The 25,293-nt window shown below is 47.1% G+C and overlaps 12 protein-coding genes across 12 annotated transcripts, besides 2 other annotated features; 5 read left to right on the forward strand and 7 right to left on the reverse strand.

Moving 5' to 3' along the window:
* Positions 1–51: 51 nt before the first annotated feature.
* On the reverse strand, positions 52–1,220 carry TSTA_049510 (pyrroline-5-carboxylate reductase). The gene is made up of 2 exons (XM_002485422.1): positions 1,082–1,220; positions 52–1,010 (listed from the first exon to the last, which is right to left on the reverse strand). The coding sequence occupies exons 1-2, from the start codon at positions 1,137–1,139 to the stop codon at positions 124–126; spliced, it is 945 nt and encodes a 314-aa protein (XP_002485467.1). The 5' UTR covers positions 1,140–1,220; the 3' UTR covers positions 52–123.
* Positions 1,221–1,392: 172 nt separating this feature from the next.
* Positions 1,393–2,335, forward strand: TSTA_049520 (uncharacterized protein). The gene is made up of 2 exons (XM_002485423.1): positions 1,393–1,588; positions 1,642–2,335. The coding sequence occupies exons 1-2, from the start codon at positions 1,433–1,435 to the stop codon at positions 2,188–2,190; spliced, it is 705 nt and encodes a 234-aa protein (XP_002485468.1). The 5' UTR covers positions 1,393–1,432; the 3' UTR covers positions 2,191–2,335.
* A 514-nt stretch (positions 2,336–2,849) lies between these two features.
* On the forward strand, positions 2,850–4,402 carry TSTA_049530 (uncharacterized protein). The gene is made up of 2 exons (XM_002485424.1): positions 2,850–3,623; positions 3,674–4,402. The coding sequence occupies exons 1-2, from the start codon at positions 2,977–2,979 to the stop codon at positions 4,200–4,202; spliced, it is 1,176 nt and encodes a 391-aa protein (XP_002485469.1). The 5' UTR covers positions 2,850–2,976; the 3' UTR covers positions 4,203–4,402.
* Positions 2,857–2,881: a sequence feature (AT_rich).
* Positions 4,403–4,763: 361 nt separating the features above from the next.
* TSTA_049540 (YagE family protein) lies at positions 4,764–6,611 on the forward strand (the record flags this gene model as incomplete). Its single annotated transcript, XM_002485425.1, has 2 exons — positions 4,764–6,288; positions 6,346–6,611. The coding sequence occupies 2 exons, from the start codon at positions 4,764–4,766 to the stop codon at positions 6,420–6,422; spliced, it is 1,602 nt and encodes a 533-aa protein (XP_002485470.1). The 3' UTR covers positions 6,423–6,611.
* Positions 6,612–6,635: 24 nt separating this feature from the next.
* On the reverse strand, positions 6,636–8,018 carry TSTA_049550 (uncharacterized protein). Its single transcript, XM_002485426.1, has 3 exons — positions 7,939–8,018; positions 7,246–7,858; positions 6,636–7,189 (listed from the first exon to the last, which is right to left on the reverse strand). Exons 2-3 carry the CDS (start codon positions 7,663–7,665, stop codon positions 6,818–6,820), a joined length of 792 nt encoding a protein of 263 aa, XP_002485471.1. The 5' UTR covers positions 7,666–7,858; positions 7,939–8,018; the 3' UTR covers positions 6,636–6,817.
* A 379-nt stretch (positions 8,019–8,397) lies between these two features.
* TSTA_049560 (thij/pfpi, putative) lies at positions 8,398–9,462 on the forward strand (the record flags this gene model as incomplete). Its single annotated transcript, XM_002485427.1, has 3 exons — positions 8,398–8,437; positions 8,477–8,541; positions 8,655–9,462. 3 exons carry the CDS (start codon positions 8,398–8,400, stop codon positions 9,360–9,362), a joined length of 813 nt encoding a protein of 270 aa, XP_002485472.1. The 3' UTR covers positions 9,363–9,462.
* A 2,586-nt stretch (positions 9,463–12,048) lies between these two features.
* Positions 12,049–13,175, reverse strand: TSTA_049570 (mitochondrial phosphate transporter Pic2, putative; the record flags this gene model as incomplete). Its single annotated transcript, XM_002485428.1, has 4 exons — positions 12,049–12,100; positions 12,151–12,274; positions 12,327–12,977; positions 13,085–13,175. 4 exons carry the CDS (start codon positions 13,173–13,175, stop codon positions 12,049–12,051), a joined length of 918 nt encoding a protein of 305 aa, XP_002485473.1.
* Positions 13,176–13,666: 491 nt separating this feature from the next.
* Positions 13,667–15,568, reverse strand: TSTA_049580 (C6 transcription factor, putative; the record flags this gene model as incomplete). The annotated part of the gene is made up of 3 exons (XM_002485429.1): positions 15,305–15,568; positions 14,550–15,248; positions 13,667–14,500 (listed from the first exon to the last, which is right to left on the reverse strand). Exons 1-3 carry the CDS (start codon positions 15,362–15,364, stop codon positions 13,667–13,669), a joined length of 1,593 nt encoding a protein of 530 aa, XP_002485474.1. The 5' UTR covers positions 15,365–15,568.
* A 408-nt stretch (positions 15,569–15,976) lies between these two features.
* TSTA_049590 (F-box and WD repeat-containing protein) lies at positions 15,977–18,377 on the reverse strand (the record flags this gene model as incomplete). Its single annotated transcript, XM_002485430.1, has 4 exons — positions 15,977–16,302; positions 16,350–17,061; positions 17,120–17,778; positions 17,835–18,377. The coding sequence occupies 4 exons, from the start codon at positions 18,375–18,377 to the stop codon at positions 16,090–16,092; spliced, it is 2,127 nt and encodes a 708-aa protein (XP_002485475.1). The 3' UTR covers positions 15,977–16,089.
* A 771-nt stretch (positions 18,378–19,148) lies between these two features.
* Positions 19,149–20,857, reverse strand: TSTA_049600 (ZIP metal ion transporter, putative). Its single transcript, XM_002485431.1, has 3 exons — positions 20,639–20,857; positions 19,577–20,578; positions 19,149–19,523 (listed from the first exon to the last, which is right to left on the reverse strand). Exons 1-3 carry the CDS (start codon positions 20,686–20,688, stop codon positions 19,349–19,351), a joined length of 1,227 nt encoding a protein of 408 aa, XP_002485476.1. The 5' UTR covers positions 20,689–20,857; the 3' UTR covers positions 19,149–19,348.
* Positions 19,937–19,956: a microsatellite.
* A 132-nt stretch (positions 20,858–20,989) lies between the features above and the next one.
* Positions 20,990–23,631, forward strand: TSTA_049610 (histone acetyltransferase type b catalytic subunit, putative). The gene is made up of 4 exons (XM_002485432.1): positions 20,990–21,260; positions 21,316–21,591; positions 21,649–21,913; positions 21,968–23,631. The coding sequence occupies exons 1-4, from the start codon at positions 21,242–21,244 to the stop codon at positions 22,938–22,940; spliced, it is 1,533 nt and encodes a 510-aa protein (XP_002485477.1). The 5' UTR covers positions 20,990–21,241; the 3' UTR covers positions 22,941–23,631.
* Positions 23,130–25,130, reverse strand: TSTA_049620 (uncharacterized protein; the record flags this gene model as incomplete). The annotated part of the gene is made up of 3 exons (XM_002485433.1): positions 23,130–24,824; positions 24,874–24,944; positions 25,007–25,130. The coding sequence occupies 3 exons, from the start codon at positions 25,128–25,130 to the stop codon at positions 23,130–23,132; spliced, it is 1,890 nt and encodes a 629-aa protein (XP_002485478.1).
* Between the last annotated feature and the right edge of the window lie 163 nt (positions 25,131–25,293).

The raw sequence follows: 25,293 nt of genomic DNA on the forward strand, positions 1-25,293 counted from the left end.
TGGATGTAGATACCATATAGCGATAGAAGAGACGCGTAAGCACATTGGCTTCATTATGCGCAAATTTCTCATATAATTCATTGCCCTTTTTAGTTCGGCTTCTATATGGACGCTTAGAGTAAATCACCGTCTAGTTCCATTGACTAGTTGAGTACCCTGACCAAGCTCACTAGCGACACAAGTTGCTTCTCTCACAGCACGCGCCACAGTACCTCTCACGCCAGCATCCTCCAAAACAAGTAATCCGCCAATTGTACATCCACCCGGCGAGGAGATCTTTTCCTTAACAATTGATGGATGCTCCCCACTCTCAATCATGCTAACCGTTCCCTTCAAGACCTGACAGGCCATAAGTTGAGCCTCAGCACGCGGCAAACCCATAGCAACAGCACCATCGGCCAACCCTTCAATCATCAACGCTACAAAAGCCGGTCCAGATCCGGCCAAAGCAGTACATACATCCATCTGGGAGGGTGGGAGATGTACAATCTTGCCAATACGCGTGAAGATCCAGGAAACCAAGTCATCCCATTCCTTCGGCAGAGCAGGGCTAGGGATGCTGATTGTCGTCATTGCTTCTCGGACCATGGCCGCAGTATTGGGCATAGCACGCACGACGGTACATCTTTCTGAAGCTGGTTGAGGCCCCTCGGAGTAAAGAGTATCTTCAATCTGCTGAGAGGAGACACCGGCCAGGACACTGATCAATAGTTTGCCCTTTAATGCCTCACGCATGCCTGGAACATCCAACACGTCTTTGAGCATATATGGTTTGCAGCCGAGGATAACAATATCGGCTTCTTTGACGCCTGTTACATTATCATTTTGCAAGATTTTGACAGGAAATTTGGGATATGGCTCCACGGCACTTCGGATACGTGCTGCGGTCCGCTCCGATCTGATACAGGCAATAAATTTGGTGGGTGTTTGGAAAGATAGTTTTTCTTCTGACTCTGAAGGTTCTGAGATGGACATTAAAATGCCCGTTAAGACAGCGAGACCCAAGTTTCCTGTTCACAGATACTTAGCAAATCTGAAATTCAAACTGTGAATATATTTTAGCCGGTATCGGGTTACTCACCACATCCTAGCATAGTCAAGGTCTTTTCCCCTGAATAAGTTGCTTTCTCGGACGACATTTTCGGGTATTTTGCTCTTCAAGCAATTGATCTTAGAAATTGGTAGGAGATCGTATAAAAGCCACCCTTCTCACCATACACGAAGTACACAAACCGGGCCGATGTCAAAAGCTGCCCGCATGCTTGCCCGCCGCATCTCCGGGCGGTGTCCAGAATTTATCGTATTCTGCCTGACAAATATACTTACCGCCTATGCCGTAATCCAATTACCACGCCGTCACAATTATGAACTTCTTGAACTACTTCTAAAGTCAACCAGAAATAGTCAAAAAACGCTGCCAGCCATTGCAAAGATGGCAGACCCTTTTGAGGTCCGTATGCGATTTACCATGCAACTACAGCATCTAAGCGCTGCGATAGCTTCGTCGCATAGAGCAGCACAGTATGCGCTCAAATACCGGGATATGGATGAGGATCTCCATTCGTGTATCCTAGAGCAACTTGAAAGAGTGAGCACCATCTCTCCTTTGCGACTTCTTATGATCTAACAAACTGCTCATAGAATAATATGAACAACCGGGCGAACATAATGTACTTTATCGAACACTTTTGCGAATTAGCTAGCAAGGAAAACCACCTCAACTACGTCCGCATGATTCAACGTGACATGCTCACAATCGTCGACTCAGTCGCTCCCGCAGATGGCTCCGGAGCAGCAAATGTGAAGCATGTGCGCCGAGTTCTACAGGGTCTACAAGATAAAAACTTTCTCTCAAGCGAAACCGTAACAGAAATCGACGCGGCATTGAAAGAGCGGGAAACCAACCCGTCAAATGTCCTTGATTCAGAGGTACCAGAGGACTCTGGACAGACACCGAGCAGAAGCTCAAAGGCCAATGGGACCATTCGAGTTGATAAAAGACAAATTGAGCAGAGGATTGAAGAAGACCGAGAACGAAATAAGAGGTTACGAGAAAGTATGTGGACGGTTAGTGGCAATAATAAAGGGGAGTTCCAGCAGTGCTGGGATGACGTTAGTGATATTGGGGATGATGATTTCCTTGGAGCAGAGGAAGAGTGTGCCGAGAGAAAGCAAATGGTCACGGCTTAAGGAATGGATTTCTCGTCAAGTTGATTGGAATTGGCATATTGCATGAGTGGGCGTTTTGGGTCATTGATTTGATTTATGCATTTATATTTACCGTGATATCTATAAGGCACTTTTAAGCTTGAGTCGAAGGTTGGACAGGAGTTTACTCAGGTTGGTTATAATGGCCTGTTTTACAGGTAGATACATACATTGGCAGTGCGCCTGTTGGCGTGATCTACTTCCCACCTGCTGTTCTAGTACAACACTTATAATCGAAAGCGAGATGTACCATGACCCCTTTTCATAGCCTAGAGAGAATAATCGAGGATTAGGGTTACCCTTACTCTGTTGTAATGTATTGGGTTTTTAAAAATTGCTACGACAGCGAATGATAACTTCAGAAAGTCTATAAATTACGATCAATTACCACGGCATTACCGGGACGTTCAGAATGGGCATTTGGCTACTAGATCCACCCACAGCGAATCACTCAATGATCAGCTTTACATTTTCAGTAATATAGTATGTATACTTATGTAGAAATGGCTTATCGTACTGTGAGCTTTCCACTGTCAAAATGAACATCAACTTGTTAGTATCGGCCGGATCGGCAGAACATAAATCCGGATAAGGTGATAGAGTGGATCCTGCAGTCCCCGCTGGCTGGAGAAGTTTCTTTTGACGGTCAAAATAATAAAAAAAAATAAAATATCAGAAATCTCCAAGCGACGACGCTTTGTGAAGAGTTTTACATCTATTGCACATACCCGAGTTGAATCTGGACAGCTTTTTTATTTCAATATACCCATGTTCTCACAAGTCTTCACAAGGGCAAAGGGCATTTTCTCGAAAAATAATCTCTCAGCCAACGACGACAGCTCTGTCACCGCCCAAGCTTCTCAATCCGACTCCGCTGGTAACAATACGGACGATTCTTCTTCTACAATAAAAGACATGGTGACAGCTACGAGGCAGGGGCACGTGGGATCCCCACGCACGAATGGATCAGATACTGCGACCAACACAAAAAGGAAGACGTTAGAAAGCAAGACAAATGGCCATTCGAATAAGCGGAGAAGGTTGTCGCCTGAAAAACAAGATAGTGTCATTGAGGTCTTGTCGTCACAGCAAGAGGCTCCAGAGGATAATGTGACCATTGAAGTCCCAGTGGTACAGGAGACGGAGAAGATCAGCAACGGAATTGAAACCACACCGAAATCAGAGGGTGCGACCGCCGACGAATTTTCGAAGAAACCAAGTAATCATATCCGGTTTGGAAGTGAAGAGCCTACACTTCCTATTCAGCAGACGAAAGGAATCGAGACACCTCAACCGACGCAAGCTAAGGACGACTCCGAGAGTGACGATGATGAAGCCCCTGAGGTCGTCGACAACTCGGCTCAATTGTTGTCGTTGAAGGTACAAGCACAGAAACAAAAGGAAGCCAAGAGACGGTTCGTCTTGCTATTCATGTTCGCCGTGATAATATGCTAATATTCCATAGGGACGAGATACTGCAGAAAGAAAAGCGGCGGTTACAGGACGAGAAACAGAAAGCCCAAGCAAAAGCGTCGGCCGCAGCCAAAGCCAAAGCAGAGAAATCCCAAAAGCCACAATTCTTTGATTCGAAGTTGATATCAGATGATGACCTTGTTTCTGAGAGTACTGCAACTCTCCAAGAATCCGTTAGAGGCTCCGGTCGCCGGGCGCTCCCCGCTTTGCTTCCAGATGAGATATTAAATGCGGAACCCGTACACAGACTGCCATCACCCCCTCCCGAAGAACAGCAGAAGAGCAATATAAGAAGACAACACAAGTTCTTCAAGGAAGACAAACCTGCGAAAGACATACGTCGTGGAGATGTGACTATCCGTGTCTTGGAAACTAAGAAAGAGATGCTCCCTCCTAAGAGCTCAGCGATTGGGAAGCACGTAAAGGCTTCCTGGCAGGCTGGGCACCGAGGTCGCAATGGCAGTGCTCCGGGGGGACTTAAACGGGTAGGCGGTGGTCCGAAGAGTTTCGTGCGGCGATAAATATCTTTTATCTCCAAGTTATCCTTTGCATACATCATTATTCCTATCAGTTACGACTATTGATATTGGAAGTTATCAGCATTCGCTCAGATCCGTCAGAACCTTGTCCAAAGTGAGGAATTGTACAGTGGATCCATGATGTTGTGGAGTGTCGGGGCGTATGAAGCGTTTCGGTATTCATTCATGTCAGCATTTTGATATTATTGCAAGCGATTACGTTGTTTAGGGCATGTTGGCTATTTCAACCTAGTGTCATAGCCCAAATTCAACATACATAATTTTCTACTCTTAAAAATATTGAAAAGTTAGGGTTAGCACGTGCCAAACGTTTTTAGTAGTGGAGACGTACGAGACCTATTATAGCTAGCGTCATATGGCGGCCCAGACTTTCAGGTTCTCAACTGAACCGGTGGATCCCAGCTCCGTCCGCTGTTAGACTCGGACAATTCAATATCTTCACTTCTCCTCCATCCCTTCATTACTCCCCTTCTGAAAAGCTCAATGGAACTTCATCCGGTTCTATTTTCCTCCCGATCAACTCGATGATCTGATTCCGCAGCAATGGCAACCACTGAGACCTCTCCATTATTACCCCAATATCAGCATCCAGCTGCTAATCCCACGACTACGTCACCACGCTCAGATCGTCGGACCGTGACTTTTAATCCCCTCACCACCATCAGTACATACAATGGCACATCTCAATCCGATTCCACCGTACAGCCGCTACAGGCGAGCTCTCCACCCGTTCGTCATACACCTTTGGGACCTGTCGGACAGCCTATGTTGTCGGCACTGAACAGTAAACTGCGAAGACGTAATAGTGCAGGTTCACCCGTGACGGCGGCGGCTGCTACTATAATTGCGCCAAAGATAGGTCCGCAAAGAACGTCGAAGAACACACAGAAACTGAAACTACTACCTGATCCGGTGACTGGCGACGACGAGGAGATTATCGACGATGGGTTCCCGCGGGACGTATATACGCAGATCAGTCGGATTAAAGAACCTACCGCGCGAAGAGCGGCCGCAAGGCTGGGAAAGGCTGATCGAGACCGTCTACCTCGAGTGACGGCATATTGTACTGCAAACTCATATCGGTTAGATGGGGTGATGCGTTTTCTCAAATCTAGGGACAAGACTCGCGGTGCCAATCCTAAGCTGTTTGATGAGTGTGTATATTCGCCGTTCGACTATCATTACGAGAAGAAACAAGCAGATCTTCAATCTCAGACGAGAAATGGACAGTATCCAGAAGGACCTAGTCAACCGTCCCAACAACAACCTCGTCATACAGGAGAGCGCAGATATTCCGACAGCGCCGTGGAAGTCGAAGAACATGGCAAGAACATACGAGAAGACCTGATTGATTTTCGCGAAGAAGAGGCCACTCGTTCTCAGTCTACTACCAGCATTGGCAAGGCACCAGTGACCCAAGACGAAGAAGGTCTCGACCTCGACACTACCGTACATACACCAGAAGTATTCCTCTTCGACTACGGCACCGTAGTAATATGGGGGATGACACCAGCCGAAGAAGCCCGATTCCTAGCTGACGTCGCCAAATTCGCAACCGCCATTCTCAGTACAGAGGATCGACAGGTCGAAAACTTCAATTTCTACTATGCACGCGACTATCAAGCTCGAATATACAACGACTTTATCTCTCTGCGTGAACCACGAAATCACATGATCAAACTCGCCATTTCACATGCTTTGTCACAATCCGTGAAAACTTCCTTATTCGAAGACCTCGTCTCCGAAACGATCGCAGCTACAGCGCCATTTCCCGCACAAATTGCCAAAACGGGGAGCGTAAACATGACGCGAAAACAAATCAATATGCAAATCGGTGAACTGTTTATTCTGCGTATCAATATCCATTTACAAGGTTCAGTACTGGATAGTCCGGAGTTGATGTGGGCAGAACCCCAGCTGGAGCCTGTATATCAAGCTGTGCGTACATATCTAGAGATGGATCAGCGGGTGGGTTTACTTACGGAGCGATTGGATGTTATTGCGGATTTGTTGGCGGTGTTGAAGGATCAGTTGAGTCATAGGCATGGTGAATATTTGGAATGGATCGGTTTGTCTTCTCTTTTCTTCACTTTCCAGTGAGTTATGAGCTAACACTTTTAAACAGTTATCGTCCTGATCGCTGCCGAGATCTTGGTTGCTGGTATCAACATTATAGTTGATTTGTATGCTGGGGTGGAGTAATTGTATAAAAGCACATGATATTCATGTAGAATATTCTACCTCAGGACTGTACAGGGTTTGAGCTTGTGCATATTATTGATTTTGTATAGGATATGCTGGTGTTGACTGCGTATTTACCAGTCCATTCATACATCCAGGGGGTGAGGCCAGGGTATACCTAAATATCGAGGAATATAATTACATATTACTTAATCTTTGTTCTTGTATCATACTGACAACCTCAACAAATATGGAGTTCGAAGCTAGGCCATAAAGCCCATGACCTATAACAGTAAAAACAGTATTGTACAACCATCCCAACACCATTCTAGCCGTGTTCATAACTAACAGTTGATATCAAAGGAATAGAAACAGACCCATAAACCCCAAAAGTAACTCGCATATATAAATCAAACCTAACTCTCACTCCTTGGCTTTTCATCAACATCCATCGGCACCCCACCTTGACTATCAACCCTACTATTCACAGCCCGAAATCCAGAGAACTGTCTATCCTCCCCTCCAGGACCGCCGGTAGCAAGAGCTGATCTCTCCCTATCCACTCCCTGAGATGGAGTCCTATCATTGATATCATCGTCATGGTGTTCATCGCCGGTACCAATATTTCTGCCGCTGTCGACGTCGAGATTGTTGTTGTTATAGCTGGAGTCGTTAGCTCTATGTTCCGGACTACTAGCCTCGTATTGCATTGCGGCCTCGGCTTCGATTTCTTCAAATGCGATGTTTGATTTGCGACTTCGTTTTACGCGGAGGGGTCGTTCTTGCGGCTGTCGTCAGGTTAGCATTTATTCATTTGTCTGAGGGTTCCGCGAAAAGGGAATACCGTAGGAGGCTGCTCCTCCGAACTACCCTCCGTCTCATCATCCATCATGCTCTGCTTATTTTGCGCATGCGCACTTGTCACAATCGCAGCTGCTTTTGCTCTCAACTCAGCACTAATTAATCCTGCACCCGCACCCGGATGTTGACCCCCAGCAGCATTTCCCGCTGCTGCTGCTGCACCAGCTTCATCCAACATTCCCGTCACAGTCGCCAATCGTTCAAGCATAATACAAGTCTCAAGACGCATTTTTGCGACGTAATATTTCGCGCGTTTGTTGCGTGCGCGAATCAGGTCGTTTTCCGCTTCGATTTCGTTGAGACGTTTTTTCAATTGGATGCATTTCTTCTTGTAGGCTAGTTCGATGCTGGGGGGGTTGGCGGTGTTGTTGGTGGCTGATGTGGAGGGAGCTGAGGTGTCCATTTTGATGTGAGTCTGTGACTGTCGAGGTGATGATTCTCTGTTGGAGATGGAAGAAGGTAGGATGAAGTCGATGATGTATGATGTGACACCGCTTGTAGACGTCTCAATTAGGTCTCGGATTGTTTAGGTCGGTTAGGCAAAAAGATTCTTTGACAAAGACCGGCCAAGATGATGGTTGAATATCCTTTCAGGTCTAAAATAGAGAAACACTGAGTAAGTCGGACAAGAAACAATTGATGACGAACAGACAATTGGAGAAATCCGAGCTCCTACAGACGTGCGTTAAGTGACTCTATCAGCTTTAATAACCAAGAGATGATAGCCTTGACTGATGGAGAAGCTGTTCCTTGTTTGACTGAGAGTTGAAGTCGTCGCAGCTCGATGAATGGATTCTGCCGTCGGTCGAAGATCCAGCTCAAAGCGGTGAGAATAGTGGATACAAGTAACCCTAACATTAACTACACTTCCACCACTACATCTCTGTGTTGGAGCTAAAGAGGACTGCATTCAGACTTCCAGTTCAGTGACTACGTGCAGTGCTGATTGGATTTGGATCCAGTCATTCACTTCCCAATTTAAGCTAAGATTGGCAGTCTTATTTGCCCTCATTCTCCCTTTTCAATCTTGTCTGGGGCTAGGGTTTACTCTGACCTCATTGTCCAGCTTTGAATGTCGGGATAACACATCAGAACCATTTTAACCCTATTACTGTAAACAGAAACGATCGCGGACATGGATGAGCTTCGGTTCCGTGCCGCGATGCTCTGTCTGGGTTTAAACGCACATTACTGAGGTCGCGGGGACGGATGAGTTCTTGATTCCCGTGCCGTGGTCCATGCAGAAGAAGTATTATATTGCAACTACTTGAGGGCAGAGGTATAAAAGCCTGAGGGAATACACGAACATTCCAAGAGGTCAAACCATCCAGTCTTCTCATCTCTTCCGCATTACGACCAGCTCTTTCTTTGACTTAAGTCTTTACACACAAGATGGCTCCCATCCACTTTGGCTCCTTGGTCTATGACTATCAAGCAATGGACGTGATCGGTCCCTTTGATTTGATCGGGTCTGGAGGTCGCTTCATTCTAGACGCAGTGAGCTTCTTTACCGATATTGACAGGAAGCTCATCGACCGTGCTCCCGAATTCGTTTTCCATCATATTGGAGAGACGCTCGACCCGGTCCGACTCCTCACGAGCTCGCTTGTCGTCAATCCTACCGACACGCTTGACGACTGTCCTGAATTGGACTATTTGCTGGTTGGCGGTCCCAATATCAAGGACTTCAAATTGTCACCACGGTACGCGGAATTCATCCGGCGACACGTAGCTGCTGGAAAAATCGTCTTTACTACCTGTACTGGCGCTGCAGTTCTTGCTTCAACAGGCGTCTTGGACGGGAAGAGGGCCACCATCAACAATCTTGAATATGAATTCGCCAGAAAGCAGTATCCCAAGGTTAAATGGACCAAGGAAACGAAGTGGGTTGTTGATGGAAATATCTGGACTGGTAGTGGAGCAGTGGCTGGAATGGATATGTTCGCGCACTGGTTCAAGGAAAGTTTTGGCTTGGATCTTCTCACTGAGGCCTCTAAAGGTCTTGATTATGAGCCTCGTGACATTAATGGGCTGTTCAAGGTGTTTCCACAACGGTATGATGAGAATGGAGTGCAGCTCTCTACACTTGTGTTGCCATAAAGAGACTGGACGATCAGTTACAAGAGGCCAAAATAAATTAGTGACAGCATCAATGAACTACTAGAGGTTACCAACTGAATCGAAAACACTATCTATCACCAATAGATCATTCCAAAATAGAGAGTGTCAAAATGACCTCTCATAGCATCAACTCTGTCTCCATGTTCAATGTAAGCTAGCCCTAACCGGAGTCCAGAACCAGATTGAAAACCACTCGCGCTGAAATCCTGCCATGGCCTTGGATAGAAAATCCCAATTTAGAAAATGAGATGGTTATCTGCATGCTACCTTGAGATCCATGTCAGACACCTGGATAGTCTTTGAAGCCAGAGAAACCGGAAATTAGGCCGTTCGGCCAAAAACGACGCCTCGTTAAGGGGTTGGTAGCGTGGGTGGTTTTATAAGCATTTTTGAGACACTTTTCCGGCTGACACTAGATCATACTGAATACAATCTCACTCGCGTGAAGATTCCTCTCGGGGTTCTAGGATATAATGTCCTAAACAGCCTAGTTTAGCCTGGATGAATGATCATCTGGAGGAATGTACGTACATCGAGTTCCCCATCTTAGCCTCCGATCGCATGCAATTTTGTAGAGCACCAGGTCCGAACCTTGGTAGTAAAGTCGAAGTGCTTTCATCTCGTTGTCAGATGCTGCCTACAAACGTGTCCCAATAAGCGTATCTGTCACGACACGACCAAAAATCTGCGATACCTGGTTCGCGTAGTTGTATCACAACTCTCACAATGGTGCATTGCCACTGGCTTTCTCTTGGAAGAATAGCCGGGGGTGTTTGGTTCTCCGGGAGTAAAATTGCGAGTCCAGAGCTGGGTTCAATATCGACTTTCAGATCATCAGTAATGATTTCTGACGTCCAAGGGGGCTCACATTTTGATCCGTTGTGACTTTTACGCAGTTGACTAGGGCAACATTGAAAGTATGGTTGACGACTCAAATCGACTCGATTAGACGTATTTACCCAACAGATTTGATTTTGTTATTTAAGATTAAAGACATAGACCTGTCAGACATTTAGTTGGGAAGTACCTGCAAATCTAGTATGACTGAAGAATCTACGTTCATACTCCCTTTATCATTCAGCCATCGTGTTGCCGTAATTCGAGAGTTCGACTTGGCCTGCCCACTTACAACCCCATCTCCTCTGACGAACCAGTTATAATTCTCATGATAGTAGGACTCTCTTACAGTCTGCTCATCACCATATTGGTAGTATACCCGCAACTCTCTCTTGGTGGTATGAAGAAACTCAACAACGTCGAAGTTCGCGCCGTGAGCCATGTTAGGGAAATATCAAGGCTGACTGGTATATGCATGTACCGGAGGATGGAAGACGGAAATGGCAGGGTGTTTGAAAGGCCCTCGGCCAGTCGGGGAGTATAATGGCTCACCTGCTGAAATGAAGAGGAGCGAACCGCTGGAACCACACATATAGACACCGATTGCTCCAACAGGTTAGGTCTTTGTATGTATGCGTCACCACATGGGCATGTTTGTAGCCTTCTACGGAGCGATTACTCTCGTGGTAATTGAGCTGAATATTTTCGCAAGAGATGTTTGAGATCTATTGGTGGTTGTCAGCTGTAGTGTTATGTGGCTCGCATCAGTGATGGGTGTCTTCTGGAGAAGGACACTGATGTGTTTCGCTAAGTAACAGGGATATAAAGCCCCGAACTCATATACAGAAAATATGCTCCTAATCAGGCCAGCTGTTACAGAAATCCCCCCACCTCCATCTTGGGGATTGACCTAGTATATCATTTTGCAGTTCCTCTAACATCCCGGCCCATCTATATCTCGTCGACTATCAATTCAATCTAACGTTTTGTTTACGGTCAGTGGACTGAAGACAATCCAGAATAGGGACCCCCATCTTCATGTATATCACCTAAACAAACGAATTGCCTAGACCTATAGTATACAATGTGGTTCAAAAGCTGACCAGATTGGAACGATCCGAGTATGGCAGACCAACGCAGCCGTCGCCCTCAAGGACGAAGTATACATCTTCTATTACGATAAAGACTCCGGAAATCTAAGCTACCTCATCAAGCTCGATCGCCGAGGTACCATCACAATCGCAAAGGGGTCGAACATCGGTGAAATCCGAGGCAAGATCTCCAATGACACGACATGGCCTCTTGCAACTGCCGCTGATCTTGCCAGTGGATCGTCTGGGTATATTATACTGATGACCAGGGGATGGTCCATAACGTGCTGACCAAGAACCGGGGGAGCGGACTGGGAGAGCGGAGAGGCTCATGGCGCGCCAGATGAAGTTGGTGGGACATCATACCATTTCTGTATGGTACTATCCCAGTATGACTGAACCGCGGATTGTGACTTCGGATTTGGCGAATAACTTCTTGGGAGAAGCGTACTACATGGATAAAAGTTAGATGGATGCAGAGATCATACCTTGAGTCTGTTGAAATGGAAATCTTACGCTCCAAACTCTTCGTATGTGTAGAGTATGCTTGGTTGCGTAGATCGACATCGTTAAGAAATCCCTAGCTAGGTAGTCTTAGAGATGCAATCTCAGTCAATAAGTACGATTCATTCGTCTAATCGCTACAAAACGTCGTGAAACCTATATAACCTCAAATGTATAGAACAAAATGAGACAAACTCCCTGAAACAAACCAGCGCAACAAAATCATCTCATCATCAATGTCCACCAGTTGTGGGAAGACCCAAAAAGACCTTGAACGAGTCGTAGCTAGATATGCGTTAGCTTTTATCGCCAATTAGGTAATTCAGACAACTTACATTAACCACTGGAAACCAGTCAGAGTACCCAACATGGCAATTCTCACGGGCAATCCATTCCACAATCCAGAGAAACCAATCTTACTGTATATGCGTGACACGGCGGTCATTGCACCCTCGCCAGCTACAACAAAGTTAGCAAAGCTCAATCAAACCAGACGATAGACAAAACATACCCTTCCGTTCCGCATTCAATTTGCTAACCATAACGTCGGCCGGATGACTGACAATAGCACACAAAATACCAGCAAGATAACCACCAGCAAAACTGACCCCCGTCTGCGTCAACCGACTATAACTCTCCTTTGGACCACCCAAACTCCGATAAATCATATTCACTACTTCCTCGAAGGTAGCAAATTTGGTCATGGTATAAGGAATCTGTCGAGCCCAGAGCGGGTACAACCCTTTATACAAACTGCCCATTCCTTCCTTAGCCACAACTTTACTCCATCCTTCGCGGAGTGTGGATGCATAAGGTGGTAGAGTAGTCTGCATCCGGACCTTGACAGCTTCAAATGGACACAAAGCCATATCCGCAAAGAATTCGGCACTGGCACTAGCACCCAGATAGACGAGTGTCCGATTGGTGTTGGGGAATAGTTGTTCGCCGTACCAATATTTGAATACTTCGTAGAGACCGTATTTACCTGCTCCTTGGAAGGAGTAGCCGACGAACGTGGGTGCCCAGCCGAAGAAGACGCCGCGAACACCTTCTTTGGCGAAGATGGAGCGCCAGGCGGACAGGTTGGATTTGTAGATGTTGGGGTCGACTTGGCGGCGACATTTGACGAGGTCGAGGGGTGTGACGGCAGTGTGTGTTGGGCCTGTTTATTAGTTTAGGTTTTGAATCATTGTATTCCAGCGAATGAATACTAACCACAAGCTAGAGCACGTCAGTGATGCCGTATCCCAAGGACAGAATTGGACTTACCGATGATACCACCCAATGCACAACTGGTGAAATACTTTGTAGAATAAGGCTCAATCCTGCCAAAAGGCAAGCTCTTCTCGTTCGTTGCCATTTTCAATCAGATCGCCGTAAGGAAGGCGCTTAGATATGCTGATACGTAAGTCTGGGTATAACGACTGTATAATCAGTCAAGGGCTAAAGAACGGACTATATGTGATGAATTTCAAAACGTAGAACAAAGCCAAGCACTTACTTATACTGCAACTAGTTCAGGAACAAGTAATCAAATCTAGATTCATACTACGTCAGATGAAGTATGCACTCGGTGGAACCGTACGTACCATGGACTGTCAACTCCGGAACGAGCCAAGTCAATTGACCCTTGAAATAGAGAGAAGTAGATGAAATCGGCACAGCAACCCGAGTAGATATAAGAAAAGAAGTAAGAGAAGAGATCCGATGCATCCGAGCTGTTGATGATAGCTCGATCTATGACGCAAGCGGGATACTCCGCTCCGATAAGATATGCACGTGATATGTACGTACATTTTGTTCCTCAAGTTACTAACTTCCGTGTATCACACTCATTATACACATAATGAGTCAAGTAAAAGAACTGAGATCAACAGCCCCCGCCATCTTCGACGCCAACTTAATCCCCATCCCATCCAACCGATATAACCCCTCGCGCGCCTGCAACCTCTGCTTCGGCGTTGAGAAATGCGACGTCAACACATGCCAAAACGGCCACAGCAGTTCATACCCTTCAATTGCTTTGATGCGCGTATTCGCATGCTCTGCGCCTTTTTCATTTAAGGGATTGCCGCTGGAATCCACATCACCCAAGGTAAACGGCATGCTGCGGCAGATATCGACGATCATATTTTGGACGATTTCGTAGGGTGTGCTTTGTGAAAGCACCGAGGACGATGGGGATGCTGATGTTCTGTTGGTAATAGGGCTGTTCATGATAGTGTCCGGGGTATTATAAGCTGTAGTCGTGAAAACAGCCTCGTTGAGTCTGTCCAGTCGCGTGTAGATGTTGTCTATAATCGTCTGCACAATAACCCGCGAACACCGATAGAAATTCCACAGGGTAGCTGCCGATACACTCACACAGGTAATCAATGCTTCGCCCGTGGTAGAGTATACTACCCTTGGGAGCCATTGATCGGGCACATTTCGACACCAGATACCCAATTCTTCATCCAGAGTCTGCACACGCGATAGACTATTCGCCAGGTATTCCAAGCCGAGATCCTGAACGTTGGAAACCGGATTGCTACAGCTCAGTAGAATGGGGGCGTCGAGGACGAATTGACTCAGTTTCGTAACAATGCTCATCAAGCTTTGTAACGGGTCAGATCGATCGAAGAGATCAACCAGAAAGTGCAAATCGAGTTTCGGTTGCGATCCCAGACCCAGAATTTGAATTTGCTACTCTTCATCAGCTATCTGATCTTCTCCTGAAAAATGTCGTACTTACCAACTGTGTATACGCAAAATTAAACAAACACCGACTATACTTACTATCCAACCTCCTATACGTATGCAACCTCGCCACAAGCTCCAATCCAGCCGTATGCGAACTCTCCAACTGCGTTCTTTCACCATTAATATCCTCAAAAATCACCAACAACAAAATAGTCGCCAAGGTACTATCCTGCATTTTCTCCACGGGCATCGAAAGAGCCTCTTTCAACCCTTGTAGCGCAAGGCCGTATCTCTGTCTTGCCTGAAACGCGAGATGGCGGTCATGCGCTTCGTTGGCGTAGGATGTTAGGGCTGCTGCTTCAACGGCCCAGCGTAGACACGATGAGGGACTACCGGCCACTTCGTTTTCGCGACATAGCACGTAGAGTAAAGGAATGGATTCGAGGGCTCCCGGGAGAGAATCTGGTGTTCGTTGGGTGGTGTATTGATCGAAGAAATAGCAAAGTGCGCGATCGTCCATGCTCACATCCGCAAGCCAGCGCGGTTTTGTCGTCAATGCCAATGCATCGTGTTCGTGCTCACGGCTAAGATCTGAGGATTTGTGTTGTGCATCGTTACCGGCTACCAGCGTCGATCTCCATTTCCGTGAAGTATGATGCGATTTGTCCTGAAGGACGATCTGTGGTCGATATCCGGGACATGTCTTGCCGTATATCTCACAATTTCTGCATCCGGGTCGCGCCTCGTCGCACTATTTACCCTGCAATCAGTCTCAACTCGTTAATCAGACTTGGATAGAGGACAAACCTTGATCTTGCGACGGCGACACAGGTAACAGCCAGTACTAGGCCTCCCACTATATACCATCGTAATCACAAGAGTTTATACAGTCGGAATTGAAATCACCGCGTCGCACGTTGATATGGATACATGATCGAGTTGTGACAGTCGCACGGTGACTTAGGTGAAAGGCAATGGTTCAATGCGCCACAGTGTGGCGAAGAGTTATTGCGAGCAATCCGACGCAACAAATCAATGCGAATAGACTGAACAGCTTGACTGAGGAGATAGATGATACCTGGATGAACTGAGACAAACACCAAAGTTTAAGTCAGCTGGAACATCCAAATTACCAATCGGCTTGCCGAGACCCGCCGGTAGTGCTTATCGGCGATAAAGAAGCACTCCCCACGTTGATTGACCTCATACTACTTACAGTTAAGTGCTTATTTCTTAGCACAACTCTCTAAATGTAAACACAGTAAATGATTTGATCCAGACATCTCTAACATCATACACGATAATTCCTATATATCCGGTCCAATAATGAACTAGAGACATTCGACTAATGAATTGTACGGCCAATGTTGAGATCCAAGATCAAGATCAATACCAAGACCAGGTTGTTTCAATGAGACATAAAAAAAAAAGGCGACACGCTAATGTGATGGATGAATGTATGTAGTAATCAAGAAAATCCACGTGGTGAAGGGTATTCAGGATATAAAAGGAACGGAAAGGAACGACCTCCAAATGCTTATGTTATGTTTGCTGGTAATCTGTAAGGTAATGTGGTCATGTTCGTAAGTCGTTTAATGATGAGTAGGTGCATCCGTCATGGCTTGGTCTCCTGACTCCCCCAGAAATATTGGTGGAGGTGGCTCAGAGGTTGTGACGGGTTCGTGGTGATGGTGATGCATTGCTTGGTCGTCTTCGGTCGGTCGTAGACCCGGTGTGCTTGATGCACTTTCAATCGCAACGCTGTTTTTGAAGAGTTCTTCGGGAGGTGGTGCAAAGGACCATACCTGTACTCGTTATTATACGAAAAAATCTAAGGGGATGGGTGACATACCTCCATTACAGTGCGGCCTGACCGACTCGCCATTATCACCGCTTTCTCTTCTTCAAATGCAACCCTCCACACAGCTTCAGCTGGCGTTGACAATTCCCGCAGTAACTGTCCCGTTTTAAGATCCCAAACCTTGACTCGCCCATCGCTACCACCGCTAACAATGCGAGTGCTATCGAATTGCAGGCTGGTCACGCTGTTATCATGAGCAGCTAACCGGTGGATGGGCGCCATGCGCGTCAACGACCAAACCCGTACAGATCCATCAGATCCGCCAGTAACCAACGTGTCGCCTCTCATCTGCAACTGTCCGACCAGGGAAGTATGTCCCTGAAGAATCGCATGGCACTGCCCGGTGCTCGGGTCCCAGATACGCACGCTCGTATCCAGACTACCCGTCGCGATGCGTCGACCGTCAAAGGCAATGGCATAAATCTGACTGAAATGGCCAGATAACGTTCTTAAACACCGTCCTTCTGAGATACTCCATATCCGCGCGGTTGTGTCGTAGCTACCGGAAACCACCAAATCGCCGTGGATGCCTAGACATCTTACACTAGCTTGATGGCCTACCAGCACACCCCGGCAATTACCAGTAACCAAATCCCATATCCTCAAGGTCGTATCTCTTGACCCAGAAATTGCAGTATTTTTATCTGACATTTTCAGGCATCGTACCGTCGAGGTATGGCCGCGCAAAAGATGTGTGCATGCTCTAGGTATCGTTAGTCGACTCTTGACGTAACCAGAGGGGGAAAGAAAAAAACGCTCACCCTGTTGCCATGTTCCAGACTCGCACTTCACGATCGCAACCACCACTCACAAGCAAATCGTCCCAAGGAACCATAGCCCATACACCCATGACATGCCCCTCTAACGTCTTTTGGTTCCCTCCACTCGTGTCGTAGACATGAATTTTTGCATTATCCAACGCAACTACAATATATTTTGACGTCAAATGTAAACTCGTCACAACACCTTGATCGGGTGTGACGTGTTTCTGTGCACATCGCCCCCCTTTATGCCACGCCGATTCGACCATGTACTTCTTTTTAAAGTGCGTCCGATACGACGCTGGCTGAACACGACGTTTCCGAGGGGACGACGGCGGCGGCCACGATGACTCTAGCGGATGATCTGTGGACATGGTGGTTACACTATCAGCAGCGGAGGAAGTCGACTTCCTCCTCCAGTGTTGAAAGGTAGTGTGATTCTGATACTCGCTGCTGGTCGAACTTCGCGAGGATAATCGTCGGCTGCCGTGAAACGGGTCGACAAAGTCACGATCGTCATCGGATGGTCTTCTATAAACGTATGCATGTCTGTCGCATAGATGCTTCCAGGTTATATCGTCATTGATAAGTTCATGCCATCGTTTCGAAACCTGCGATGCTCGGGCGAGAGTTTTCGGATCATCCACAAACGAGAGAACCTATAATCCGACTCGATCAGTATGACAATACCCAAGTCTCAACTCGACCATCATACCCTTAAACATATCTCATTCGGAAAAGCCAGAAAAGGATCCTTCCTCAACCGCGGACTGATGAAACTCGAAATAAAACTGAGCTGCTGATTATCGCAAAGATTCAAAATATCCACCAAAAACTTTTGTTTCTGGGCACTGCCCAACGAACTGAAATGTATTTGAGCCTTGAGTAGCAGATCATCCTCTTCGTCTTCGTCTAGTTCGCCACCACCTCTATCATTACCCTCTAGGCTGGACTGCCAATTTGATACTGTATGATGCGGTGTCGGACTCGGTGCTGGAGTCGGCGGAGAAGTCGGTGCGGATGGAAGCAGGTTGTTTGGAAGAGGAGATGCAGACTTGCTCGGAGTGGGTAGAGGTTTCGGGTGGTGGTTGTGACTGGAGGTATTACTGCTATCGGAAGACATGTCTTTGCCTCCTGCGGGTATGCGAGACGGCATATCCGTTAGTGATTGCGGTACGCTGCGAGGAATACCATTCTCGTGGTCAGCATCTCGTAGACGCTGACCCAGGGAGCGCGGCGGTGTATACCGTGCAGCCATGGGAGATTCTAGCTCCGAGTTGAGGGGTTCGTGCGATTATAATATGACGGGCGGACTTATGAGATTAAAGGACATAACCTCCGCAATCAAGAAAGAGAATCTCGCTGTTGGTTGTATCACGTCCGGCAAGGAGCTGTTCTCATGGACGCAGTTGAGGAGATATCCGATCGCTCGTTGGCTGATTGAGCCGAGATCGAAACGGTGAGGCAAGTGTGGAGTCTAGCAATAATTCCGGATAAGCCAACGTCAATGTCCAAGATAATCAAGATATTTCTCGCAGAATATCCATTTCTGTTGCTATGCAGATAATAGAAAAGAAGAAACCAGAGAGAAAGCGGGCGGAGAAGTCCTTAGTAATCAGCTGAAGATGTCAGTGGCTGCTCGAGGATGCTTTTATCTGATTAGTCCGTCGTGATCCTCTCTCGGCGGCAATTGTCACGCTATCCAGATCCTCTATCAGTAAATGAAAGGAATAGAGCGACAGCTGTATACCAGGTGCGAGTTGTAACGTGTCTGACGACAGTCTATCGTGCGACAGCCTCTGATTAAACCGGGGCAAATGATATGGTCTCCTGCATTTCCTCCATCTACATGTGAGAAGCATCAGGCATGAATCTGTACAGACGTGATGGCAGCCATGCATGATATGCAATGGTTAGACAGATTCATATATTATAAGTATTGAAGGATCTCACACATTGCTTACAGATCTCTGGTTCTGTCGATCGGATCCCCGGATTTTCGAATTTGGGTTCTTATGTATTCATATCATAATATCTGGGTCATCTCTTGATCCATGGATCAATTCTCGTGAAGCATCCATGGCGTCACAAGCATTTCTAGATGAATATCGAGAAAATGAAAACAATAATAGTACAGCCAGACAATCTATAACAAAGTCGGAAGATAGTAACATAGAAAAGGCAATGTCCAATATGAAGATGACTCCAAAGATATTATGCATATCCCAACTAATGCGCGTGTCCAATCTGCAAGAATAAAGGCAGAATCATACCAACAACAGAGATTGCCACATCCTGGATTGATCCTTTGTGTTTCGGGGTCTCGCGCGAGTCGGCGTAGCCATTGGAATGAGACGGAGTCGATGGAGGCGTGATTTCTTGTATAGTGTGCATCGCGACGTATCTATGCTCAAAAAATTAGTGAACAGTAACCAAAAATCCAGCCAAGTTACACACAGAAACGTCCCCGCAGAAAATAATAAAAGAACCCCAGTCCGCCAACGATTCGAAGCTTCATCGCTCCCGAACCCCGAACCAAGAGTGTGCACAATAATAAAAGTTAATAAAGCTCCAACTGGCGCAGCCAAACTGAAGACTAGCAAATGCCGACCCGCAACTCGACTGGAAAGTCCCTGCTTCAAAAGCACGGATGTCAAACCGAATGCAGCAGGCGCTTTGTGTACAAGAAGTGCAAGAAAGATGATAAAACTCAAGTTTGAGTTTGACCCTGATGCCCCGAGGGCAATACCGTCGGCCGCAGCATGAATGACCAGGCCAGTAGTCATTGCGAAACTGTGCGTGTTGTGACCAGCGTGATTGTTGTTGTTGTTGTTGTTATCTTGGTCTAGTAGTCCTCCATCGCGAGTGGGTGAAGAGTTTCTTCGTAGACCAGATCCTCCGAGATTGTCCAGTGAGATGTGGTATGGTGTCCGTCTGGGTTTTGGCGGAGAAGCGAAAGCGGGTAATTTATCGATCAGATACATCAGAATGAATCCGCTGACGAGCGATATGCCGATCCAAGCATGGAGTGCGCGATCTTCGTCTTCGTGGTCGTGGTCGTGGTCGTGGGAGTCACCAGCGCCCATGTCCCGGTCGATATCCAAGGCATGCACTTCTCCCGGTTTTGTTGGCGTCTTTGGCGGCACTGCTGCTGCATCTCCAAATGAAGAGGCACCATCCGGGATGACGGGGCCTGGTAGAGCATCAATTTCTGGGACGGTTCTCGGCGGTAGAATATGAGCGGGTGAACTTTTGTGCTGCCAGCGAACATCCAGACCCCCGGTTTGAAGACTCGATTGCGAGCGATAATTTTGAGAACTGTAGAGTGTTTCAACACCTTCGGGTATGATAATCACCAGCGCTGTGCCGACCAGTATGCCCATGCCTAAGGATGAGATGAATCGGGACTGTGAGGGAGATAGAGTGAAACTGAGCGGCAATGCACCGACGACGAAGGAGCTGATATAATCATAACCATGTCAGAAAAATGATACAATACATGAAGCTGCTGATACGCACGTCATAGCCATCACAATGCTCAAAACGAGCAGAGTGAAGAGGCCCTCCATGGTTGGATTGTAGTGTCCTTTGCAATGCGCTCGCTATTTAATCGGGTCAATAATGGTACATTCTGTCGCTGCGAGTATTGAATTTGATGCTCGTAACCATTGGTCAAGTACCAAGTATAAATGATAGAAAAAGTGAAGAATCTATTTGGTTGTTGAATGCTTGTATCGTAGTTGGCGCTTCAGTCAGACTTGCGGAGCGTCAGCCACATATGCTCTTTGCCGTCAGCCAATCAGATAGTGCTGATAGTCGACAAGACAAGACTTCATCATAAACGGCATCAAGAGGACATGATACTTAATTATAACAGAGGGAATATGCCAAATTGAGAGCGATAATGCTTTAAACCTCTAGACCAAGATAATAGCAAATCGACCGGAGATTTCTATGTGCTGTAAAATCCACATCTGATTGGCTGATGCATAATACAAACGAACTATTCCCAATCCGGCTTTAATCACCTTCTTTCAACGACGCGACGCGCCGAGCTTTAGACAAGCTACCTCAATTGATAGCTTCATCTGTTCAGCACATCATAAATATACAGCACTCATCATGGCCGACTCAGGCGACTGTAAGTCTACAACCCCCATGCGAATCATCATTCTACACTAACGCAATATCGATAGGGACCTGTGATGCCAATGATGCAGTTCAACTCACTCTAATTCAGCCTGGAGAGACGAAGCCCATTACAGCTGAGATCTTTCATCCTCAATTCACATACCCTATCTTCGGTGACGATGAGCAGATATTCGGTTACAAAGGTCTCATCATCAGATTACGCTTTGCGACACATGATTTGCGTACTCATGTCCATATTTCGTATGACGAGAAGTTTAGAGCTGTTGGTGATGCGGCTGCGGTGGACTTGAATAAGACATTGAGAGAATGGGTTCCGGAATGTAAGCTTTGATCAAGGATGAGGGAATTTTGATTCAGTCTGACACCTTCACGTATAGCTGCCTTTACAAAGTTATCGGATTACGAGAATACTGTTCAAAACGATCAGAAAGCAAAAGACTTTACGCCACCTGGAAAGCTTGTCCACTCATACAAAACGAAAAACAGGAACTATGAGATATGGGCCGGGTCACTTGCTGACGATGCCGTTCGCGCACTGCTTGGACGAGCACAGGGTTTTGTCCCGTTCTTCATTGAGGGAGGGGTTCCGTTAGTTCTCGATGATCCAGAATGGACTCTAGAGAGGTGGATCGTGTATTTTGTGTAAGAATTATCGTCTCTTCACGGATGCTCATGGGCTAACGATGATTCTATCAGCTACGAAAAAGTCACACCTACCACGCCAACGGCGTCCCAGTACTCCTTTGTCGGATACTCAACCGTGTATCGCTGGTGGTTCTTCCCAGAACAACATGGAGATAATACTGTCAAAAACGGCCCCTTTCCATATCCCGAGGAAATTCGATTTTCGCAGCTTCCATCCCGTTCACGCATCGCCCAATTCCTCATCTTACCTCCACATCAAAGCTCCGGCCATGGATCTCAACTCTACAACGTCATCCATAAAGCTTGCATAGCCGACAAGACCGTTGTCGAACTAACAGTAGAAGATCCCAACGAATCCTTCGATGTCCTACGTGACTCAGCAGATTACCACAATCTCTATCACGAATTCCGTAATCAAGACATCAATATCAACCCAAACCCCTATCCCAAAGAAACCGGCAAACGTCGGCCACGCAACGTGCCCACATCTTCACTGATACCAACACAAAAACTCTCCGACATTCGTACGAAATACAAAATCGCCCCCACGCAATTCGCCCACATTCTAGAAATGTACCTCCTCTCCCGCATCCCACCTCGCAAACGCGGAGGCGCAAATATGGCCCGCCTCCTCATCAAAAAGCACACCGCCGACGACGAAGATGATCGGAGATACTACTGGTGGCGCTTGTTGGTCAAGCAACGCCTCTACAAACGTTCGCGCGACATCTTGGTTCAATTAGAGCCCCAAGACCGGATTCAGAAACTCGATGAAACAATTATGAATGTAGAGGAAGGGTATGATCAGTTATTGACCGTATTCGATGCGCGTGAAAAGGGTAGAGCGACCTTTGCGCCGGATGTGGATTCGGATGCTGATGCGGTTATGACGGCGGCGGGCGTTACTACTATGGGTGCGTTGCGGAATAAACGGAAATATGCAATTGAAGATGAGGATGAGGAGGATGAAGATGAGGCTGAGCTTGTTGAGGGGAGCAAGCAGGCAAAGAGGCCCAAAATTTAGCCATGTAATACTTTCTTATTAATCAAATAATTACGTTGATAACTACCTGCTACAAATTTGAAAAGACCTGCTCATTAACCATAGCCAGGGTTCAAAAGAGCATCCCGTACTCAAGTCCTACACAGATACCTATTAATTCCGTGAGTACGCCGCCAAAGCATGATTCATTCCAGTCACCATCTCCACAACCTATGTATGATACGAAGGCGGCGCCGTCCCCGAATCCAAAGTATCAATAGTCTCCAAGGTGACCAACGACCCCGTCTCAAGACTGAACATGGTACTGCCCCGGGGCGAGCCGGGTCCTCCAGAGGCAGATATAACTCCCGGGGTGACTGATCTGCGGATCTCCAAGGTATTATTATTGTTGCTGTGATTTATCCGTTCATATGGTGGAGGAACGGAACGGGATCTTGAACGGGTTCGACGACGTGCTGATGTTGATGTTCCATCGGTACCGACTAATTGGCCGACGTATTCGAGGACACGACGCAGTCCCAGAATCTCGGCTTGCATCATGCGCTGCTCAGGTTCTTCTTCATTTGAAGCAGCAGAAAAATCTGATACCGAGTCATTATTATCGATATCGCGAGAAGTCAATCTATTCTCCTCTCCCGAGTCGATAGTGCCACGCACGTGATGAAACTCAGGAAGGGAATGACTCGACGTCACACTCGCAGCCTGAAAATAAGACCGCCCTTCCCACCACTGACGCCAGCGAAGTCGTCGTGCCGCATTCCTGTATGCTCGTCTGGCTCGTAATTCTTCCCGTCTGGATGCGAGATCTCGTCGTCGTCGACGGAAGGCTGTTGTGTGGCCGATTATGCGGAAGAAGAGGCCGATTATTGAGGCAACGAGTAGGAGGATTGCGCATGATCGGAAGAATTCTTTGGTCGGGGAGCGGATTGGTATTGGGAGGACGACCTCGGTAGTGTTTGGGTCGGGATGGTTGGGGGTGGTGTCCGGGAGGTCGGATTTTGGAGGAGGTGGATGTGTTATGCTGGGTTTCGATGGTGTGGTTGTAGAAGGTGTAGCGATGGTGGACGGTGAGGGTAACGCCGTCCCGAGGCTGGTAGGAACGCCGTGTTTCGAAGGAGTCGGAACCGCATGGGACGGTAAGACCGATGGTTTATGTCCGTTGGTATCATGGTCCGGATTGGAAGGTTTCCCAGAAACAGGACTGCAGATCGGGGTGATCCTCCCAGGCGCTAATAACCCAAATCGATATCTTATAGACCAGTAGAATTCAGGAACCTTCTGCCAGGAAGACTTCAAGTAGCAGAAAAAGTTTTCACATTGCTGCCATTTCGCAAGTAATGGCATGCAATCTTGCCTCAGTAGCTGGCGGATCTTCTTTTCTTGTAGTGCCACGGAGGTCTCTAGTTGCTGCAACTCATATTGAAGCACTTGTAACCTCTGGAGCTCCGTTTCCAGTTTCACGTCGAGCGAAATTCCGGAATTCTTAGAACCAGTATCCGGATCGATGGCATCATTATCATTGGTATATTTCCAAGCTCCCTGATTCGATATATCGCCAAAACTCACAGGAAAATTAGACAATCGGAGGATTTCAATCTCATCATCCTCACCGAGCGAGATGGTAAAACCGACATCGTCTTCAAGGGTGTGGCTGCGATCCGTATCATATATAAAAGTAAACACACGAACATTCAGCCCACGAGGAGAAGCACTCAGGGGCGCCGTAACACATGTACTGTGCCAAGTTGCTCGTAGATTGGTACTGCTATTATAAGGGCTAGATGGAATCACACCTGAGCCCGAGGCTGATTGACCTTCCCAACGATGGGAAAGCTCCCTTCCATTCACGGATACTGTAGCATTGTCACAGAGGCCATCCCTGCTCCCTATGAACAGGTTGACTGGCTGAGACGAGTTCAGCGGCGATACCGACAGGATGAGCGGGCTCACTTACCCAGACATCTTCGTTGTGCACCGAACAACTAGCACATGATGCTTCGAATTGGACGTAGATACCATCCGAATCTAGGACAGGCAATCAGACAATTGTACCTAGGTAAGAACGAAGCAGGCGATAGGCAACATACCTCGCCACAAAAGCACCAAGTCATCCTGTGTAACTGCATGCGTGGAAGTTGGTAGACCATGACAAATGATGGGGGCGAGGGCTGATAGCAAGAATATTGATGCCTGGGCCACACCACCACGCATACTGTATCGTCGGTTTTATGTAATTATTTCATACAGATGTTGTGCAGGAATTGCAGCATGACTGAGCGTACCGTCGATCGCTCAGTCATCAACAGATTTTACATGGAATACAGATTAGAGATTGGAAGTGTTGGAGTGTTCAAAGAGTGAAGGAGAGAGGCTG

This window comes from Talaromyces stipitatus, genomic scaffold, assembly GCF_000003125.1.
Source record: "Talaromyces stipitatus ATCC 10500 scf_1105507295515 genomic scaffold, whole genome shotgun sequence".
Lineage (NCBI taxonomy): Eukaryota > Fungi > Ascomycota > Eurotiomycetes > Eurotiales > Trichocomaceae > Talaromyces > Talaromyces stipitatus.

Coding starts and splice junctions, on each gene's coding strand:
- TSTA_049510 (XM_002485422.1), bottom strand. CDS start 1,139: ATGTCGTCCGAGAAAGCAACTTATTCAGGGGAAAAGACCTTGACTATG. Junction 1,011..1,081: donor CTTGACTATGCTAGGATGTG/GTGAGTAACCCG, acceptor ATCTGTGAACAG/GAAACTTGGGTCTCGCTGTC.
- TSTA_049520 (XM_002485423.1), top strand. CDS start 1,433: ATGGCAGACCCTTTTGAGGTCCGTATGCGATTTACCATGCAACTACAG. Junction 1,589..1,641: donor TCCTAGAGCAACTTGAAAGA/GTGAGCACCATC, acceptor AACTGCTCATAG/AATAATATGAACAACCGGGC.
- TSTA_049530 (XM_002485424.1), top strand. CDS start 2,977: ATGTTCTCACAAGTCTTCACAAGGGCAAAGGGCATTTTCTCGAAAAAT. Junction 3,624..3,673: donor CAAAAGGAAGCCAAGAGACG/GTTCGTCTTGCT, acceptor AATATTCCATAG/GGACGAGATACTGCAGAAAG.
- TSTA_049550 (XM_002485426.1), bottom strand. CDS start 7,665: ATGGACACCTCAGCTCCCTCCACATCAGCCACCAACAACACCGCCAAC. Junction 7,190..7,245: donor CGGAGGAGCAGCCTCCTACG/GTATTCCCTTTT, acceptor ACCTGACGACAG/CCGCAAGAACGACCCCTCCG.
- TSTA_049600 (XM_002485431.1), bottom strand. CDS start 20,688: ATGGAGGGCCTCTTCACTCTGCTCGTTTTGAGCATTGTGATGGCTATG. Junction 20,579..20,638: donor AGCATTGTGATGGCTATGAC/GTGCGTATCAGC, acceptor TGATTATATCAG/CTCCTTCGTCGTCGGTGCAT. Junction 19,524..19,576: donor TTTTCTGCGGGGACGTTTCT/GTGTGTAACTTG, acceptor TTTTGAGCATAG/ATACGTCGCGATGCACACTA.
- TSTA_049610 (XM_002485432.1), top strand. Junction 21,592..21,648: donor GAGAGAATGGGTTCCGGAAT/GTAAGCTTTGAT, acceptor CTTCACGTATAG/CTGCCTTTACAAAGTTATCG. Junction 21,914..21,967: donor AGGTGGATCGTGTATTTTGT/GTAAGAATTATC, acceptor TGATTCTATCAG/CTACGAAAAAGTCACACCTA.